The 22,583-nt window shown below is 39.9% G+C and overlaps 1 protein-coding gene across 8 annotated transcripts in view; it reads right to left on the bottom strand.

Annotated features, from left to right (window-relative positions):
• Nucleotides 1–22,583, bottom strand: part of bcas3 (BCAS3 microtubule associated cell migration factor) — an 877,760-nt gene that overhangs the window by 523,352 nt on the left and 331,825 nt on the right. For all 8 annotated transcript variants that reach the window (XM_078166843.1, XM_078166844.1, XM_078166849.1 and 5 more), the window contains 3 exons: nt 15,737–15,837; nt 3,314–3,510; nt 2,845–2,942 (listed from right to left, as the gene is read on the bottom strand). In XM_078166843.1, the coding sequence (XP_078022969.1) occupies nt 2,845–2,942; nt 3,314–3,510; nt 15,737–15,837 (396 nt within the window). The remainder of the gene's footprint in view (nt 1–2,844; nt 2,943–3,313; nt 3,511–15,736; nt 15,838–22,583) is intronic.

Below are 22,583 nucleotides of genomic sequence, written 5' to 3'. Positions count from 1 at the left end.
GTCACATCGGGCCTCACACCGAAGAACCCCGGCGGCAAGCCACGTGTAATTGTGGCTAAATTACATTACTACCAGGACTGTGTGGAAGTGCTCCGCTGGGCTCGAAGTCAAGCTCTGCTCACATTCAGAGGAAAGCCCATCACCATCTTCCCGGATTACTCAGCCAGTGTGGCCAAGGCACGAGCTGCATCCACGGACGCCAGGAAACTACTACGAGAGCAGAGAGGTGTCCGCTATGGGATATTATTCCCTACCCAGCTTCATATCAGTCACAACGGGACAGACAAAGAATTCCTGGACCCAAATGAAGCCATGGCTTACATTACGAAGCACATCATTACAACAACAGAGGATGGGACACAGTAAGCAAAACTGTAAAATACCCACTTTTTCCAAATACAGCTCCCATGGGACTGACGATGATTAAGAGAAGTAGATAGTATGTGTGTGCTGTAATATCAAACAGTGTTGTTACTCAAATACTAACTCATTGTTGTACTATGTTTACTGAATGTTATGTTGGCTCAGGGTAGTCATTGATGGGATTTCTCCATTTCTTCAATTCCTTTTAAAATCAGTCCTAAAAAATTAGATATCTGGGGACTTGGATTACACGTGATTATAAAGACCTATACAAAGCCAATTATAAACCCCTTCTGTTACGCATGAAGCAGGACTTTGACCGTTGGGACTTGTTATCCCTATCTCTTGGAGAAAGAACTAACTCAATCAAGATGATTATTTTAGCTAAACTCCTCTATATTTTTCAGAGTTTGCCAATATTTCTTACAAAATCCTTTTGTAGCAATTTACATAGTCAAATTTCAACCTTCATTTGGAACAAGAAACCATCCAGAATCAAGGGAAGAATACTACAAAGACCTCGTAAAACAGGAGGCATGTCACTTCCAAATTTTCTATACTACTATTGGTCAGCTAACATTAGAGCAATATTATATTGGTTAAGAAATGACGTTAATGATAGCTGGGTAATAATGGAGAGAGCATCCATGCAGTTTACTCCTCTGTCAATATTATGTGCTAAATTGCCACTACAGTGTTTATCCAAACCGCACCAAATCCAGTTGTAAAATACGCTATTTATTTTAAAAAATGTTACCAGTTCAGACGGCACTTCAAAGTAGTGGACCCTTCACTTGCCGCACTAGTGGCAAAGAACCTAATGTTAACTCCGTCTACAATAGATGCAGCATTTGATATATGGTCAAACAATGAAATGACCTCACTACGTGATCTCTATATTGATGGCATGTATGCCTCTTGACAGCTAGTTAAAGAATTTGACATTTTGATGAAATTTTCAGGAAAGGTGGATAATGAGACAAGGAACAGATGATAAAATTTAAAATAATAAATAAAGTCTATTGTCTGACAGCCTCAGCAGCAATTCCAATTTCTAAAGAAGGTGAAAATAGCACCATCTAGTGGCCAGACAGCACGTCTTGTTCTACTTGCTAAATATTGTTGTAATTGTAAAGTTGAAATTAATGTTCTGTGCTGGAAAAAAAGAAAGTGAAAAATACAAAAAAAACCCAACATATTATATTCTGTGTTGGTACAAAATAAAAACAAAATAAATACACCACATAACCTAATTGTGATGCAGGCTGCAAAATCTGATGCAGAAGGGGAGGGAATATCACATACTTGGTGGAGGTCTGCATTCTCTGAGTGCTTTTCTAGTTTCTTTTCCTTCACTTCTGGCCAGAAGGCTCATCCTGTGTAGATGGAAGGACTCTTCACCTCCAACATATGGACATTAGATCAAGGAAGTTATATATTATCTACAATTGGAGAAAATCTGTTGTTTTATTAAAGGATCAACTGCATGCTTTTTTGCCACCCAGCAACCATTTTTAACCTTTGTAGCAAGTATGGAAGCTGCAATATTCCCCTATCTCACACAATTTGTTTTTTTTTTTTTGTACTTTTTTTTCTCTTCTTTCTTTATATATGTATTTTTTTTTATTACTTTATTGATTTTTTAATTTTTTTTTTGTCTTTTATTTCCTCTCGCTGATCTGGCTTCCCCTGTTTGTTTCTGGGTTGGTGGGGTTGACTTTTGTCCTTGTTGGTTTTACGTTTGCTTATTGATGCTTTGTGCATCTTACTGAATAATCAATGAAAATACCTTGTTTAAAAAAAAAAAAAAAAAAAGCACCGTTCTCACTTTCACCTTGTGCTACATTCCCGCTAATTAAAAAATCCTGGCATCCACTCAAATGAATTCAGTGCATGTCCTATTGATATGTCTACGCTACTGTATTATTTTTTGCGTTGGCACAATAGTGGATGTCTAAGCTGACATTGGGCAAGGATGGGGATTCAGTGAGGTAACATAAGTGTCATTATTCTTCTTCGCCTTCATGCATTCATCTCACTGCAGACTGTTTTCAGGTGGTTTAACAAGTTAGTTGTGCTGCTTTGCAGTGCAGACACAAGTTTCATGCACTCTTTGCATATGATTTGTTCCCTTCTAAATCTGAAATACTTCCAAACAACAGATGACGACTGTTGATGAATGGATGATTTTCATTTAGCCCGTCTGCAGTTGCAACATTTAGACAAGTTTTTCCACAGGGTGCATGTGTAACTGACAGCTCCCCCAAAGTGAAGGGTGCTCTTACGTTAGAGAACTCTTTTTTTGATATGCAGCTGAGTTGTCAATTGGCGGAGCACACATTTTAATTCCATATCATTTCATTTTACTGTGGGAAGCCAAAGTCGTGATTGTGAATAAATTTCGATTACTTGTGCAACCCTATCACAGAGCAGAGGATTAGGTATTCAAATACAGTAGAGTACACCAATAAAGTGTCCTACCTGATCCTGCGTCCATGATGTTAGACTGTCCTCTACGATCAGCCACCAGCCGTGATGAACCGGGCATGCTGACTGGGTCTGAACGAACTGGTTGGATCCTGTGCACATAAAGTTTATGTACATTATTACACACATACAATGGAAGCTTAGGCCTTTAGTTGTCTCTTTGAATGGATCTGGTTCCATGAATCCATTGGGATGATTTAAGCCATTGTTTCAGTGATTAAGTGTAAAGCTGTCTACATTAGAGGGATAGTTGTGGTGAAATCTATGATTCTAAGTATAATATTCCTATATACACTCTTGTTTGCATGATTTCTTGGAAATAAGAGTGATGGCATCCTGATTTGTTAAAATATATGCATGTATCTTTTGCAAACCCTCTTTATGGGGTTTTCTGATTATAAATTCATACAACAAAATCAAAACTTTAATACTGGGTTTATTATTGCTGATAGTGTCAAAGTACCTCAGGCTGTGTAAGTCCAGGTCATCTGTGTCAAAGTCCAACAGGGGCTGTTGGACATCAGTGGGGCCCTGGGACTGAAGGACTGAGGAGGAGGAGGAGATGACTGTGGTCTGACCTGAGGGGTGAATAGTCTTAAATTGAAACTGGGGACCCATCCACAGGCGCCGGTGGGGCCCTGTATGGGTCACAATCTCCACCTGAAAATATAAAGATACCAATGCAATCTCTAAGTGAACATATCTTACACCTGTCTGTGTGTTCCTGTGGCCTGTTGTTCATATTCCATGATAAATAAAGCCCCCATTGTATATCATAACATCACATGCTCTCACACCTGAAATCTTCGTGATTTTAATCAAATCAAACAAAGATTGCTTTGTGACCACATAAAAAACTCCAGCTATCATAAAAATTTACAAGAGCAGCAGTGTGGGTACTTAGTATTATTCAGAGACATTTTTCTAATATTGCACAGTGAATTTTGCCAATCTCTACAATATAAAACTACAAATCCTTTCATTTTACCAGCTATTTATATGGTAATTTGGTTCTAGTTATTACTTTATTAATCAATGTTCCAAATTGATAATTTCATATATTTTATGAGACTAAGTTGATAAGTTTATGCAATTAATAACTTTAAAAAAAAAATCAATTATTCCTGACAGCCATTTAAATGCTTATTAACCTACACGTTCCCAACACCATGTTCTTCATCTCAGTTTAATTCTATGTTATCATGCTACCATATACTAATTGACAATAAACACAGAGTACAGCTGAGGCTGATGGAAATACCATTAGTTTTGCAGGTATTTAGTCATAAATTTAAGTAATGTACAAATAGAAGTTTTGACCTGATGTAGGCGCTAGATAAAAGTTACAGGATCACTTAAGTTATTACATTTTATTCTGAGGGCAACATGAAGTTGTGTATCAAATTTCATGGCAATCCAATTGTTGAATTATTGTCACATTTCAGTCAAAACCACACCGGTTCTGGAGGAAAAGTCAGGTGATCAGCAAAGTCATACGGATTTATCAGTTGGGAGCAATGAATGTCTGAACAAAACGTCATGACAATCCATCCTATTGTTGTTAAGATATTCCAGTCTGGATCGAATTAGACACCTGACCCACAAAACGACCCACAGACTGACGCTGTCATCAAAAAAACATCTGTATAGCTCTCTAGACATACTCTCCTCTACCAATCCATCGACATTTAGTCAAGAGTCCTGGTAGTTTTCCTGAGGACTTGTCATCAGTGGATTTAACATGGTTTAGCGTTGAGCCATGTGCCAATACTCATCAAATGCAGTACTCATATGAACTCAGTTTCGTGACATCCAACTAAAAGCTTGCTGTACTCCTGCACCACTGAAAGTCTGGGGATGCTGTCAGAACTTGTCAAGGTCTTGTGTATGTTGGGAGTGCTGGCAGCATAATGGGAAACATTCCCAGGGGGTTAATAGAAGTGTGACATGCGCAACAACATGGCAGCAATGCTGAGGTGAGGCCTACTGGGAGAATAAGATTGGTGCCTGAACTGAGCGGCACTAATGCTGGCTGAAAGTAAGATAGGAGAGATCTACAGAGTGGGTGACTCATAAACATTGGACTATTACTGCCTGCTCCGTTCTCCATCTCCTTTTTGCCTTGAATTTACTGACTAACCATCTCCTGCCTTGGTCTCCCACTTTTCATTGCTCTCACAGGCTAACTCTGACTTTTCAACTCAACTCCCTGCAGCACTTAACACACCTCTTGGTGTCTCACTGTTCACTTTTCATTATCTTTACTTCATACATGTTCGTCTCTCACCTCAGCCGAGCTTTCAGCACACTCTCAAAGAGTGAGAGCTTACACTCTCTTTATTCTTCTGTGTGTCTGTGTTTATACACACATATGCATATACTCACTTAGATATAGGTGGTCCATCACAGCTGTGCAAATGGGCCAGAGAGGGAGGGAGGGAGGAGGATTGCCCCTTAGTATGTATGTGCTTTGCCAATTAACACCATCAATGTCACGCCCAGCCATGGGGTTGAACAGCTGCCGGTGTGCTTTCTTTGCAATGGGATGGAAGGTCCAGATGTTACAGTCCAGTGCCAACCTTCAGGCCCCCCCCCCTCCCATCTTGATGGACACAGCCGATGACATGTTGCTGCAGATTTGCCTTCATACCCATACCCTCTCTGGACTGGGCATCAAGCTAACTAATCGGCAAAACACATTTTCTTTCTCTCTCCCTCTCTCTCTCAAAAATCCAACTGGTCAATGCCAAGGTAGACATAAGTCTGTATAACTGCAGTGGCCTCAACCCATAAACAGCATGAACAAAATGCATGTAGCTACTGTGATGTCACTCATTGGTATGTGGACTCAGGTTTTGAAGCCTGACATTTTGAATTCAGCATTTCGGCAGTCATCAGTTTGGTTTCTTGGAGCCAGAAGTGACCATATTTGGATGGGAGGGTGGATAGACTCAGAGACTATGGCAATGCCTCACAGACAGCATGGCACTCAGGTGGCCCCACCCTTACATATGAATAAATTTAAGCCTTAATATAACATAAAAGAGTCAGTGTTATAAAAATTCACCCCCTCCTACAGTTGCCATGAATGTTGAAAATGGCTATAAAAAACAAGACCATTTTTGTAACAGGCTGTAAACATGTTTATCTCTGCTGTGAAGTTGGACATTTTATGGGGATTGACTGACTTCCAGAGCCAGCCCGAAGTGGACATCTGAGGAGCTTCAGTTTTTGGCACTTCCACACTGGCATTATTTTTTAACCCAGGAGGTTGTTGCATGGCTTTACTACATTAAATAGAAATGTGCATGCATTGGCCATGGTTTTATCAGAGACGTACAGTGAGTCTTAAGGTATCAGCATGCTTATTAGGTTATACAACATTGTCAGACAATGGGCTCTAGTTTCGCAGACTGGGCGTGGCAGAGGCGCAGCGCACCTGCGTGGAGTGGGTTTTACACACATCACACCAATCAAATGAGCCCCTCTCCTCGCCCTTAAATGCGCTGCACAAAGGTGTAATGAGAGTTTACTCAATTCGCCATGGCGGAAAAGAGCAGCAGCGTCAGATGGCCAAACTTCTCCCAGGAGGAAACTGATGTTTTGGTCCGGGAGGTCCAAGCTCACAGTGTCCGAATATACGGAACTGCGAGCAGACCTCCATGGGCTGATGATGCAAAGGTAGCCTGGGAGGAGGTCACCACAATTATAAATCAATGTTGCGTTTCTCTCGTGCGCGCATGCTCTCTCTTTCTCTCTCGCAGTCTCACTCTGTTTCTTTTCTTTTGACTTTTCTAAGATGACAGATGCTGAATATATACTCCCTATCTGATGCTGTGGCTGTTTGTGGTTGGCTGAGAGGGATGTGAACTCATTAGTTTGCAACTGTGTTAATCAAATCAGGTTGGGTTTCCATTACGCGTGCCAAATGTGCCAAACGGTGCCAATCCCCGTTGATCTGACATCAGATGTGACGGGACAGTCAATATAGAGATACATTTATATGCTGATTGCAGATAGTTGCATTGAATAGTGGTTTTTTGGGTATTTATTGCATCGTTAATATGCCAGATATTCTGGAAACCTGCCTGTGAGGTTTTGGTGACGTGTGTGCACTGTCCACCGGTCAGCCAAACTTCCGCTTACACCGGCTGCTCTCCCCCTGCGCTGACAGTAGACGTGGTTTCAGTTCGCGAGCTTTTAGCGCACCTTCGGTGAAGCCTTTTGGCATGAAACTGTCACTGCACCAAGCTGGATCTGTCGACACCTCCCCCTGCTGCACCGCCACACCCATCTCAGCGCACCTCGGTCTGCCAAACTACCAAACTGAGCGCACCTCGGGTTGCGGTCCTGATGTCTCTCCACTTACTGTGTTATTTGCATATTTTTGTTGTCCCCATGTGAACATTCTTACAAATGGACAGACCAAGACACACTTTTGGATAGTCTTTTCTCACATTCAGTCATGATGTAGCACTTGGTTATAAACACAAAAAGTTAGGTTAAAACCCTCTTATACATCTGATTTGGTGGATTGAGATGTTGACAATCCGAAAACATTATTACACATGATATATTTCGGCTGTTGCAGTATGTATTAGGACTGTGATATATACAGTAACAAGAATCAAGAATTGACATGTCTTAACATCCTCAGACTCTTAATGTAACACAGTTGCAGCCAGGGTTCAAATGAAAAGTGGTGAAATTGATTCTCTTGATCCTTCGCTCAGTCCCACCCCTCGAGTGCAGACTGGCCAATCATAGCGTAACTACAGCCAGCTCCGACCATGACTCTTGTTTGTTCTCCACCTATGTCTCCAATATTTGTTACCATATATCGTTTTCTTATTGCCTTGTCTTATGTCCCCTCTTTTTGTCATCATAATGAGATACACCAGCTTTACACAGAGAGAGACTGCAATAAAATAGGTGTAGCAGAATGAGTTAAATCTAAATGAAACAGGAGGGAGAATGATGAAATAGAAGAACCAAAGTTAAATCACAAGAGTAGTACTATCAATCCACTGCTATGAACTAGTCACACCCTTTCCATCACATCAAAATTGACAGATCTTTATCCAAAAAAAGGGTGCAACTGGAAAACTACCCCGTAGGCCTGATCCCAGACCTGTGTTTATTTTGATTGGGTCTTTTTATCCTAAATTTATTGATAGTTGGAAATTTTTCAAAGGAGCTACATCCAAATCATCTTAGGTGCGAGCTAAGGTAAAAACCTAAGGAATACATCACTACCACTGCTCTGACAGGACGCTGACAAAAATCTAGGTTAGTGCAATGGATAGTTTTGCTCCTGGCAAACTATCATGGCAGATATGGACCAGGGCCTGTGCAAGCTAAGTGGGGTGCATTTTAACCAATCAATTATGCATGCAGCGGAATTATTGATGGTGAAAATGTAGTGGGTTACCTGCCGACACCAGAGATGAGTGCATTGAGGGTTAACCAAACTGAAAGACAAGGGGGTATGTACAGTTTTTTTTAAAACATTCTTTGACCAAATGCTGTGAACACTTCAGCACAATTTAGGATGTCAATTGTGATTAGGAGGAAGCCACAAAGTCATCCCATTTAATTCAGCAAGAAGAGTAAATGTGACTGAATCCGAAGAATTAATGTCCAAATGCTGAATGCAAATATGAACAGACAAGATCATATTAAAGTAGAATACATTGAAGAATAAATCCTTGCAGTGACAGATTGGGTATTTGGAGTACTAATCCTCAATTTTATATCAAATGCATACTTTTTACTTGGGATGGGAGGATGGCATGTTCCAACCACAATCCTATTTTTTTCTCCTAAACTCTGAAAGGTGGAATTTCAGAGCATTCTGCCAAATCACGGTAAAAATCCAGATGAGATAATGCCTTAAACCTGCACTTAGTGCAGTTTGGCCACTTGGGGCAGTAAAACAAGCCAAAAACAAATAACTGATGTTATCACCAAACAATTTCCCGTTTACAGATCCAGCAGACACAGAGCAACATAAGCATTTATTTGGACAAATATGAGTCTGATATTCCTCCTTCTTCTATTTCTGTGTTGGCCTCCACCAGCTCCTCAGGGAAGTAATCAGCTCTCTGCTAAATGCTCCACTAAGTTCATCAGTTTGGTGTTGGTGTGGTAGCATCCATTGGGTTTAACAGAGCTTTCTTGCTTAAAACAGCTTTCTTCTGTAGCTGGAAACAACCCTAATGAGAGAGGAGTTATGGACCAGAACAACACAATAATAAAGAAGAGGCTAAAGAGGCTAAAAAAGCTCTGTCCAGCTGAAGGGAAATGCAGAGGAAAATGATAATTATCTGTGAGTTCATTTCTGCAAACTACCCCCTTTCTTTCATATAAACTTGCATGATCTTGTTTCATTTAAAACTATTCATTTGAGCTGCTTTGATTTGCTTCTTGAGAAATAAAGCTGTGTCCTCCAAAAATCTAGAAGTCCCCCTCCAGACACATTTTTAAGTATGTGAAAATGCCTATCCTTATTAAGGGGGGGAATCGCCAGAGAACACACCATACTATATTGTCCCCATACTTAGGTCACAATACAATATTACTGACATTGCGATATGCTGAGTATTGCGATAAAACACAATTCCATACATTACCTTTTTTACAACTGCAAATTATTTCCCAAAAGAAAAACTTTGTCAACATCAGTTTTACCGTATACGGTGAAAAGTTTTGAGTCTGTTCATCTGACTTTAATCATTTTTATTGCAGCAAAATGTGATGCAAAGCAGACAGGTCAGCAATGTTTGGTCTGATGTGACATTTGTGTTCTGCTCTAGTTTGGAGAAGATGAGACAGCAGTCATCAGTTCTCTGTGAGATAATGTGCTGTTATAGTCGTGGAAAAATTCACTGATCTTGATGTCCAGGCATCACAAGTTAATGCCACCATTCCTGCTGTACTCAAAGATTCCTCAACTTTATGCTTTGCTTCTGTAGAGCTTGGGTACGGCTCTGTCGGTGAAAAAAGACACCAGTGTATGGTCGTAGATGCTTGCAAGTGAAGTAGGTGATGGACTGTGTTATTTTCTTAGCTCTCTCAGAGTTGGATGGTAGTTCTGTAGTGTGTCCAGTGTCGGCTGATTTTTCAGCAGCGCAAGTTTAGCGTTAGCTTGGCAGTCAGTGGCTAATGCAGTCTCTGGATGGTGGAGTATGAGGTAAGCCCTCATGTTCGTCCTATTCTCAGAGTATTTTATTCTCATATGACACTGCTTACAAATCACATGTGTCATATCCAAGTCCTCCTTTCCTTTCGTGTTAAAAAATCCAAAATAAGTCCAGACATTTGACTTTAATGCCGACAGTGCCTCCATCTTTGTTTTGATTAACTTCCTGCCAAATGCCACTGACTGAGACCTCTGCTGACCTCACCAGCAAAAAAAACATCAGTATCATCTAGTGGACTGAAAAAGCAATTAATTTTATTATTTTAGTACTAAAAGTTGTATTAAAATGTGTACTTGCAAAAATTAATAATGTATATAGTAAAGGCTCGATACTAGGCGTCCATGTATCAATACAATATTGCAAAGCAAAATACTGCAATACTATGCTGTAGCATTTTTTTTTTCCCACCCCTAATCCTCATACTAATTTTTTGTTTAACAATTTTCCCACATAATAGTTTAAAGAAAAAACTCTGTAAAAGGACCTGAAGCACATTGACTCTTCAATTCTGAATCTGGCCTCTGCCCCGCTCACCATCCTTGCTGTAGGTTTAATTTTTTATTTTTTCCTTTCTCCAGCACTAACAAAGACCTAGGATGACCAGGTAAAAAGCAGTCAACATCAAGATGGCTACATTAGCTTAGAGGAAACATCGAAAAGATTCAGATATGCGTGATTGAGCCTAGGTCAGATCCAGACTCGGATGAGGAGTCTGTTGTGCACCAAAATTAGCAACTACCACACATATTAGAACATTAAGTTAAGCTGGCTTTTTTTATTTGCTTATGTTGTTTGTTGGTTGGTTGGCTAACCGGCAGTGGCTTACACAGTGCTAATGGTTGTGAAACATACAATAACATCTGCTATAATGGGGGTCTGGTGGGCAGTGGAACGAAGCACCAAAGGTTTCAGGTATATTTGCCAGTGTTGTGCTAAAATCTGTTCCCCAGGCCACATGTGTTTCCCATATTAGACAGTGATTGGCTTTTCTATTGGAGACATACGTAATGTAGTTCGTCTGGAGTAAAATTAAATTTCTGATTGCAGGGAATGTGAAAACGCCTCCCTGGTGACAAATTTTGCACAGATACAATACGCTTTCAAGCTATTGTCAAGCATTGTCATGAGGTGCGCCAGAGCCAACGGCGAGCACTGTACACGAGATAGACATTTTTATCAAGGCTGTTCTAATCAATAAGTCCTCTTAGTATCACCTGACTTCATAGTTTTACTTCGCTCCCTTCCATTCTTAAAATCCTGGCAAAACAGGTAGCCTATGTTGTCATGGCTACGCATCAGTGTGGATTAGGGGTGTGCCATATCATATCGTTCATGATAGTACTGGTATAATTTTTAATATAATATGAAAAATTCATATCATGATACTCACAATATTTCAACTTGTCGACATATTGACGTCATACTGTTACCCACAGCAACATCAATCATGGCTGAAAGAGAAATGATTACAGACTCTGTGGTGGTTCCATAAAGAGGGACAGCTTCAGTAGTGTAGAATAAACTGTGGTTTCCTGAATGTTTCATGAACAGCTCTGAACTTCTCAGACTTTCATAGCGACTTACCACTCAGAGGGAACTCATTCGGCGGCTCCTCTGACAGCAGCACAGCGTCTCTCCCTATCCTCTCTCATCATGCACACATTGGAGTCAGTGTCAAGTGATTTTGTCATGAACCTTTGGTAATGTAAACCTACGTGAAAAAACTACATATATGTGATGTAGCATAGCACTGTAGCATATATATATATATATATATATATATATATATATATATATATATATATATATATATATATATATATATATATATATACAGTACAGGCCAAAAGTTTGGACACACCTTCTCATTCAATGCGTTTTCTTTATTTTCATGACTATTTACATTGTAGATTCTCACTGAAGGCATCAAAACTATGAATGAACACATGTGGAGTTATGTACTTAACAAAAAAAGGTGAAATAACTGAAAACATGTTTTATATTCTAGTTTCTTCAAAATAGCCACCCTTTGCTCTGATTACTGCTTTGCACACTCTTGGCATTCTCTCCATGAGCTTCAAGAGGTAGTCACCTGAAATGGTTTCCACTTCACAGGTGTGCCTTATCAGGGTTAATTAGTGGAATTTCTTGCTTTATCAATGGGGTTGGGACCATCAGTTGTGTTGTGCAGAAGTCAGGGTAATACACAGCTGACAGCCCTATTGGACAACTGTTAAAATTCATATTATGGCAAGAACCAATCAGCTAACTAAAGAAAAACCAGTGGCCATCATTACTTTAAGAAATGAAGGTCAGTCAGTCCGGAAAATTGCAAAAACTTTAAATGTGTCCCCAAGTGGAGTCGCAAAAACCATCAAGCGCTACAACGAAACTGGCACACATGAGGACCGACCCAGGAAAGGAAGACCAAGAGTCACCTCTGCTTCTGAGGATAAGTTCATCCGAGTCACCAGCCTCAGAAATCGCAAGTTAACAGCAGCTCAGATCAGAGACCAGATGAATGCCACACAGAGTTCTAGCAGCAGACCCATCTCTAGAACAACTGTTAAGAGGAGACTGCGCCAATCAGGCCTTCATGGTCAAATAGCTGCTAGGAAACCACTGCTAAGGAGAGGCAACAAGCAGAAGAGATTTGTTTGGGCCAAGAAACACAAGGAATGGACATTAGACCAGTGGAAATCTGTGCTTTGGTCTGATGAGTCCAAATTTGAGATATTTGGTTCCAACCGCCGTGTCTTTGTGAGACGCAGAAAAGGTGAATGGATGGATTCCACATGCCTGGTTCCCACTGTGAAGCATGGAGGAGGAGGTGTGATGGTGTGGGGGTGTTTTTCTGGTGACACTGTTGGGGATTTATTCAAAATTGAAGGCACACTGAACCAGCATGGCTACCACAGCATCCTGCAGCGACATGCCATCCCATCCGGTTTGTGTTTAGTTGGACGATCATTTATTTTTCAACAGGACAATGACCCCAAACACACCTCCAGGCTGTGTAAGGGCTATTTGACCAAGAAGGCGAGTGATGGAGTGCTGCGGCAGATGACCTGGCCTCCACAGTCACCGGACCTGAACCCAATCGAGATGGTTTGGGGTGAGCTGGACCGCAGAGTGAAGGCAAACGGCCCAACAAGTGCTAAACACCTCTTGGAACTCCTTCAAGACTGTTGGAAAACCATTTCAGGTGACTACCTCTTGAAGCTCATGGAGAGAATGCCAAGAGTGTGCAAAGCAGTAATCAGATCAAAGGGTGGCTATTTTGAAGAAACTAGAATATAAAACATGTTTTCAGTTATTTCACCTTTTTTTGTTAAGTACATAACTCCACATGTGTTCATTCATAGTTTTGATGCCTTCAGTGAGAATCTACAATGTAAATAGTCATGAAAATAAAGAAAACGCATTGAATGAGAAGGTGTGTCCAAACTTTTGGCCTGTACTGTATATATATATAAATATATATATATATATATATATATATATATATATATATATAAAAATAAATATATATATATATATGTACATACAGATCCCAGGGTACTTTTTTGTATTTTGGAACTGTTTATATGTGTAATCTGTGGTAAGTTTTATTTTGTGAACTATCAATATTGACATACGTTGTTATACAGAATCTGAATCTTACTCTGAGTTACTGTTGTTTACAAACTAAAGAAATGAGAGATCATTTTTCTTTAGTTTTTCCTGAATATGTGAGGGCAAACTGTTAAGTTGACATGTAAAACTACATCACTTATTTTGTTGCAATTCTATGTTCTCCTGATATTATTTCAGGGCCATATTGCCCACCCCTAGTGTGGACTTCAAATGACGTTAGATTCAGGTGGATATGTTGGTCTCTAGTGATTGATCAGGGAAAATCAAATCAGTCAGAGTGGGCACAATGACTGAAGATGGAAACAGAGTGTAACCAGTTAACAGTTCTGTCTGATGTCAGGTAACATTATTCACTCTGAATCCTGTTTACAGCCAAGAGTAGTCTTCTATTTTATGTAAGGCACATATCCAAAAACAAAACTAAACAGATAAAAAAAAAAAAAAAAAAAAAAACCTAACGTAAATAAAAAAAAATGTTTTGCTTTGCTTAACGGACATGTGCTTTTGTGCTAAACCGTCATTACACCACTGTTTGACTATGTGCTGGATGCTAATAAATAATCAATGCCAAAACAAAAGATTTACTGATTCCCACTTAAAATAAATCATTACAAAACAAAAAGCCTTTAGTACTGGATTGTAATGGATGACATTGGGACAGTGCTTTGTGAAGATATACAACATATGGAAACAAACACATAAAAAAAAAAAAGTCAGAGCCACAATCAAACTCTTAACGTTTTCTTAAAGGAGCTATATGTAAGAAATCTAAAGAAAATAGTCGTAAAATCCTCCTAATATGTCACAGAGACTAAGGAATAATGTTCATATAACATACTGATCTCACCGACAACAATAGTACAGCCAGAATATTCACATTTAAAAAAAAATAAATAAAAAAATACAGTCTGCAAATCATGTTTTTGTTTTGAATTTGTGTTTTGGCCTGTTGCGCCACCCACCGCCGTCTACCAGTGACACAGTCAATGGAGTCAATCAGTTAAAGTTATGACTGAGCTACAGCAGCACGGCAAGCAGCGTTAGCAGTGTCCCAGTACATAGCATTAGCAGCCGGCTCCTCTGCTGTATCCCGGCAGCAGCGTTAGCAGCAGAGAAGCCGGACTTGCTCGAACGGTCTGCTGGAAAACCGAAGATCAAGGACGCGGCGACGCGGCCCTGCCACGGCAGCCGCCCGTGGACAAACAAATCAGTCTCCAGCGTGCTGCTGTCCAGCAACCTCAAATCTGTAGGGGAGGGGGGGCGGGGGACACGACTCGCGGCAGTATTTTGAATTTAAGTGCAGTAACCGTTTTGGCCACATTCTTACATACATCGCCTTTAAAGAATCAGTACTCTTTTTCACAGAGCCAACTAAGTAAGCTTAACTTAGACCACAGCAACTGAACTGTGGGTGTGATCTGAGCGGCAACCAACAAAACTGAGTAATGAAGCCACTGCAAAAGTGACAGAAACTACAGTTCATTGACTGGCCACTTCATGATAGCTCCAAAACAGAGTTAATCCCCATAGACCCCCATGTTACAATGCCCAAATTTACAGCAGAAATGAACATGTTTGCAGCCTGGTACAAAAAACAGTTTTAGTCTGTTTAGCTAATTTCAACATTCATGACAACTGTACAGGGGTTACTTTTTTTTGTTTTTTACAGCTCACGCATTTGCATTTTATTAAGGCTTAAATTTATGCATATTTAAGGGCGGGGCTGCTTAAGTGACAGGCTGTCTGCAAGGCCTCACTACAGTCTGTGAGCAAGCTCCACCCCCCCCACTCCTCCACAGCTCCAGTCTCTCATCCAAAGATGGTCACTTCTGGCTCCAAAAATCCGAGATGACGATGGCCAAAATGCTGAACTCGAGGCTTTAAAGCAGCAGTCCACAAACCAATGACTCACATTACGGTCGCTACATCCATTATTTAATACAGTATATGATGTGATCTCACTGATTGTCAGGTAATATCAGTCACCTGTCTGCTTGTCACAGACTAACTTAATGTCACTGTAATGTTGGTTAAGGTAGAGGTCTGACCTGAGAGAGCCACTCCTCGTCCTCCTGACCACTGTGGTCTGATGCCAAGCTGTCTGACGACTCATGACGGGTGATTGGGCCTGGACTTCCTGGGGGCATCGCTGACAAAACACACACGCACGCACGCACGCACGCACACACACACACACACACACACACACACACACACACACACACACACACACACACACATCAAATTATATGATGTTCCGACCAATTATGACAGCTGATATTTTGAAGCTGACAATATTTTGTAACGATGTCCAATATCATCATAGTTTTCAAGGGGAAAGTATCTCTGATAATCACAGTACTCAATGTTTCCTACATAAGTCCTACATAAGTGTAAAGGCATCTAACATTATAAAATATGACAATGATGCAGTTATCAGAGAGGAATATCAAAAAGGCAAAGCTGACTGAGCAGTCAAAGCTGGGCAGTGAATCACATAACTATTTACATAAATCAGCCTGTGAGGGAAAATTATTACTGACTACTAGTTTATTAAAGTGTCTTAGAGTCATTAGGCTTTGACGTTGATGGTCTTTGACTGGAAATACTAATATATCTAAGCTGAAGTCAGTGGCAGCAGTTAAAGAGAGGAACAGTGTGTGTGTGTGTGTGTGTGTGTGTGTGTGCGTGTTATAAAGAGGAAAAAAAGAAAGAGTGACAGAGAGAGCCGGAGACAGATGGGGGTCTTGCAGGCTTGAATAAGTTGGTGTGGAGAATGAGACCTAATGTGTAGAATCAGTCCTCTCCCTGTCTCCCACCTCAGAGATGGGTCTTGTTTAACACAGGAATGGCTATTAAAGCTGTCAAGTCCACACTGGGAGCACAGGAGGTGCTTCGGTCTTTATATATACACACACACACACACACTATGAGGGGTGAAACGTATCAGCGAACACACACACACTGCATTCCCTGCGTACTTGATACGTGTACATTACATGTGCAACCATCACCGTGTACTTACTTCGCGTGCACTGCGCGTGCATTCACCGTGTACTTGTTACACATGTAATGCGTGTGCATTCACCGTTTACTTGTTACACTTGCAATGCACGTGCAATGCCTGCACACGCCTAGACGTGTGGTTATTAGACGTGCGTGCGTTGACACGTCATGTGATCACAGGGGTCAAAAGTGTCAGCTCGAAGCAACAACGCGTCGTGTGACAGGTAGCATGTCATACGAAAATCATTATAAATTTCAATAGAATAAACTTGCCTGATTAACTGAAAACAATTATACAATAATGAAAAAAATAATAGCCGAATCGAAAATATAAGTCAAGTCAAGTAAATTGATCATCTGAAAAAAGCCCATTTTATTGCGCTGAGACTCACAGCGAGCAAGTGACACTTAAGTGTCCCAAAATGCGTGTGACAGATCATCTGTTATAATACCTTTAGCTTTATATCAAAGAAAAAATGTGTCTCATGAAATTGTTATATTTTTAATGTAAACTGTAAATGTATGTCTATTTAATGTTTAGAGTGATTCCAGCATATGGTAGTCTGAGTAGACTGTTAGCATTGTCACTGAAAATATTTCCCCATAATTTACATGGAGTATTAGATTTTTAAAAGGTATCAAACTATTTGAATGCATCGCAGAATAGAGAGTTTCACCCTCCTGGTCACAGGTTGAGGTGGATTCAAATGAGGTGTGTCAAATCAGCACCATGGACAGCTCCACAGATTTATCATTAAACAGCGACCTACTCTACCTCAACCTGTGATATCCACGGATTTGGGTCATTCAATTTTAATTATTAATTAATAGCGTAATAGGGTATGGGCGGATTAAAACCAGCGGACTTCTTTGTTAAACTTTCTCAAACTATAGGCCTTATTGTGTGTAGAACCACTTTCTACAGGTGGCGGCTGGCTTAACTCACCAATAATGCACTGAGAAAAATGTTTGAAGTCCAAAAAAGTAATTTATTACAAAAAAAGTCATTAAAACAGGTTTCACAATTCAAATTATACTTTGTTCAAACAAAATCTTCAATATGACACCTTATCTTTGGTTAATTTTCTGTCAAACATTTTTTTTAAAGATGTGCACTCCACAGACAGAAACCACCGCACGGAGCGAGGTTTTTGAGCGCGCTCGGCTTTCAGTTATAACTGACAGGACTGCAAATATAACACAAACACTTAAGATGTCATACTTTAAATCAAACTCTTAACTGGCCGGATCAACGAGACCCTCCCCCGGGGTCTAGGCTTGTGGCACTGGTCCGACAGTGCAGTGGAGGTTCCAGCGCTGGAACACCGAGCGGCTGACAGCGTGACAGACGCCCGCACACACAAAGCTGGAAAGCCTGAGAACACTCCTAATTCCCCGATCCTTCACTAACCTCCACCCTACCCCCGGGACTTCTCCACCTACGCTGGCTATCTTTTTATCTTTTTATTTCCTTTCCTTGTGCAGGCACTATTTTTAACACTTCTACAACGGATCATTTGTTAGCCTATAATAATAGGATACTTGCAGCTTTATGTTGTTAATGAATTTAAAACATACATTTTAAGGTCAAGAAAGTCATACTTTGTGGTAAAACTGTTGAGATATAAACTTTTTAATTAGAAAGACTACACAGGAGGAGGTATGACCCGCGTGGGGGTCCCAGGGGGGTCTGAGGACTAGGGAGACCCACATGTTGTGGAACAACTACCGTCAGATCCTGCTCACTAATCCTGAGCACTCATCCTGGGCACAGAATCCACCAAAAAAGCAGATCTACAAACCCACCATCCATGGCACATAGTTTGATCGCATATGAATTAATGTATTAATTAGATATCACCCTTAAATAATTATATATTAAGTGGGTTAAGTCATAGTGACCTAACCATTAATTAATCAGGCTAATGGTGTGGACCATTAATTGATGAGTTAATGGTGAATTAATGTATGAGTTCATCATTAAATGTATAAATGTGAGTTAGGCCTACCTCAATATCTTAAATCAAACTGTTAACGCTATGAGGTTGATGTGGGCAATTGCTCATGAAATAGCCTTCACTCCAAGATAGGGCGGACATTGAAAGAAACTAGAAGAATTGAACTTTCCATAGCTGTGAGTTGCTTGTTGGAGCGACATCCCAGTGCTGAGAAATACAGCATTGAATTAATGTAATGGAAATCGACTGCACACACATTTGCCTACACAGGCTAGCCTACTTGTTTACATAACTTATGAACTCGTTTGCACAGATATGAAACAAATGGAGGAAGAACTGAAGCAGCTTTGTGATGATGCTACTCAAATATTTTCACACATTATGGGGACAGATCAAACTTATTCTGCAAAGTAGCCTATGGTTTACTAATTTCCCATTTAACTGTATATCATAAATAAACAGCAGATCAACCAAAGTATTTTTGAGAGATTCGGCTTTTAATCAACAGCACATTGATATTGACAGATTCCAGACAACCTCAGTTATACAGTTACATTAACCGGAGAGTGGTTTGACTTACTACAAGAAATATATAGTCAATAATAAAGGTGGTGATGTTTATTTTAAAGATATACATTTAATTTATCCAACAAAAGAAATTCTTTAAATGTACAGACCTTTTGTCTGAATCCTGTGTATTCTGCAAACTGACACAGAAACTATTGTTCATTTATTTTATGAATGTATTTATGTTCAATTATTTTGGATTGATGTTGACAATTTGATTCTTTATGTGGGGTTAAGATTAATTTCCTAAAAAAAAAAAAAAAAGGAAAAAAAGGACATTACTTTTTATTCGGAGAAAAACAATATGGACAGAAGACATCTTTTATTTTTAAACCATCGTATTTTAGATGGAAAGTTTCATATCCACAAAAGCAAGTGGACGGAAAGGAAACCAAATATACACCAGTTAAAATATGAACTGACCAATATGAAAGCCATCAGGACTTTGAATGTTTATGAAGCCTTAAAATCCTCTCTATAACTTGAATGTACTCACGACTTTGTATATTTTTATTCAAAATAAAAATGAAATTTCTATACAGTCTGGTATTATGGCACTGACTCACAAACCCCAGACTCCACCTTATGGTAGGAACAGGCAACAACACACAGCACCCCAACTGCTGTGGAAATAAGTAGGTATAATAAATAATATAACAATTTCATGAGACACAATTTGTTCCCCTTGATATAAAGCTGCAAGTATCCTATTATTATAGGCTAACAAATGATCTGTTGTAGAAGTGTTAAAAATAGTGGCTGAACAAGGAAAAAAAATAGATAGATAGATAGATAGATAGATAGATAGATAGATAGATAGATAGATAAATAGATAGATAGATAGAAACTGCGTAAATATATACAGGCTACACTTATAGCATATACAGTACAGGCCAAAAGTTTGGACACACCTTCTCAGTCAATGCGTTTTCTTTATTTTCATGACTATTTACATTGTAGATTCTCACTGAAGGCATCAAAACTATGAATGAACACATGTGGAGTTATGTACTTAACAAAAAAAGGTGAAATAACTGAAAACATGTTTTATATTCTAGTTTCTTCAAAATAGCCACCCTTTGCTCTGATTACTGCTTTGCACACTCTTGGCATTCTCTCCATGAGCTTCAAGAGGTAGTCACCTGAAATGGTTTTCCAACAGTCTTGAAGGAGTTCCCAGAGGTGTTTAGCACTTGTTGGCCCCTTTGCCTTCACTCTGCGGTCCAGCTCACCCCAAACCATCTCGACTGGGTTCAGGTCCGGTGACTGTGGAGGCCAGGTCATCTGCCGCAGCACTCCATCACTCTCCTTCTTGGTCAAATAGTCCTTACACAGCCTGGAGGTGTGTTTGGGGTCATTGTCCTGTTGAAAAATAAATGATCGTCCAACTAAACGCAAACCGGATGGGATGGCATGTCGCTGCAGGATGCTGTGGTAGCCATGCTGGTTCAGTGTGCCTTCAATTTTGAATAAATCCCCAACAGTGTCACCAGAAAAACACCCCCACACCATCACACCTCCTCCTCCATGCTTCACAGTGGGAACCAGGCATGTGGAATCCATCCGTTCACCTTTTCTGCGTCTCACAAAGACACGGCGGTTGGAACCAAAGATCTCAAATTTGGACTCATCAGACCAAAGCACAGATTTCCACTGGTCTAATGTCCATTCCTTGTGTTTCTTGGCCCAAACAAATCTCTTCTGCTTGTTGCCTCTCCTTAGCAGTGGTTTCCTAGCAGCTATTTGACCATGAAGGCCTGATTGGCGCAGTCTCCTCTTAACAGTTGTTCTAGAGATGGGTCTGCTGCTAGAACTCTGTGTGGCATTCATCTGGTCTCTGATCTGAGCTGCTGTTAACTTGCGATTTCTGAGGCTGGTGACTCGGATGAACTTATCCTCAGAAGCAGAGGTGACTCTTGGTCTTCCTTTCCTGGGTCGGTCCTCATGTGTGCCAGTTTCGTTGTAGCGCTTGATGGTTTTTTTGCAACTCCACTTGGGGACACATTTAAAGTTTTTGCAATTTTCCGGACTGACTGACCTTCATTTCTTAAAGTAATGATGGCCACTCATTTTTCTTTAGTTAGCTGATTGGTTCTTGCCATAATATGAATTTTAACAGTTGTCCAATAGGGCTGTCGGCTGTGTATTAACCTGACTTCTGCACAACACAACTGATGGTCCCAACCCCATTGATAAAGCAAGAAATTCCACTAATTAACCCTGATAAGGCACATCTGTGAAGTGGAAACCATTTCAGGTGACTACCTCTTGAAGCTCATGGAGAGAATGCCAAGAGTGTGCAAAGCCGTAATCAGAGCAAAGGGTGGCCATTTTTAAGAAACTAGAATATAAAACATGTTTTCAGTTATTTCACCTTTTTTTGTTAAGTACATAACTCCACATGTGTTCATTCATAGTTTTGATGCCTTCAGTGAGAATCTACAATGTAAATAGTCATGAAAATAAAGAAAACGCATTGAATGAGAAGGTGTGTCCAAACTTTTGGCCTGTACTGTATATATATATATATATATATATATATATATATATATATATATATATATATATATATATATATATATACCTACTGTATATATATACAGTATATATGTAAGGGATAATGTAAAATGAACCAGTGAATACTGGGAAAATAACTCCCGACAGGGGAATAGCGGAGGGGTTCTATTGTTTTCCCAGTATTCACCGGCTGATTATACATTATCACATTATCCAGCTTATTACACGGCTAATTATCAGTTAAATAAATAATTTGAGACAGAATATTGATTAATTATACGATTTTTATTGATTTATAAATTAAATCGGGAGGAGAGAAAAAAAAACAACGGCAACGGCTGAATCTCCTTGTCAGGGCAGCGTCCCTATCAACGCTGGGCTACATAGCAACGGTCATTGCACAGTAATATCAGACCTCTGAATGCCTCGACTGACCAATCAGAATACAGTTTTTAATAGAGCTGTGTAATATATATATATATATATATATATATATATATATATATATATATATATATATATATAGTATATATGGACCGTTTCATTGCTATTCTATTCTGTTCCTGTCAGCTTCTGCATTAACATACATTCAAACAGGAAATACAAAGAGACTAGATTAGCATAGCAAGCTAGTTAGCATAGCGATGCTACGTGTCACACGTCTGTAACACGACGCATTGTTGCTTCAAGAGTTGACACTTTTGACCCCTGTGATCACATGACGTGTCTACGCACGCACGCCTGATTAGCATAGTCAGCTAGTTAGCATAGCGATGCTACTGCTCCTGGGTCGATCCGAAAAATAGTTTCCCTGCACCATGTTGGAGGAATTTCTAATCACCATCCA

Source organism: Epinephelus lanceolatus, chromosome 4 (genome assembly GCF_041903045.1).
Source record: "Epinephelus lanceolatus isolate andai-2023 chromosome 4, ASM4190304v1, whole genome shotgun sequence".
Lineage (NCBI taxonomy): Eukaryota > Metazoa > Chordata > Actinopteri > Perciformes > Serranidae > Epinephelus > Epinephelus lanceolatus.
This window is presented reverse-complemented; position numbering and strand designations above follow the sequence as displayed.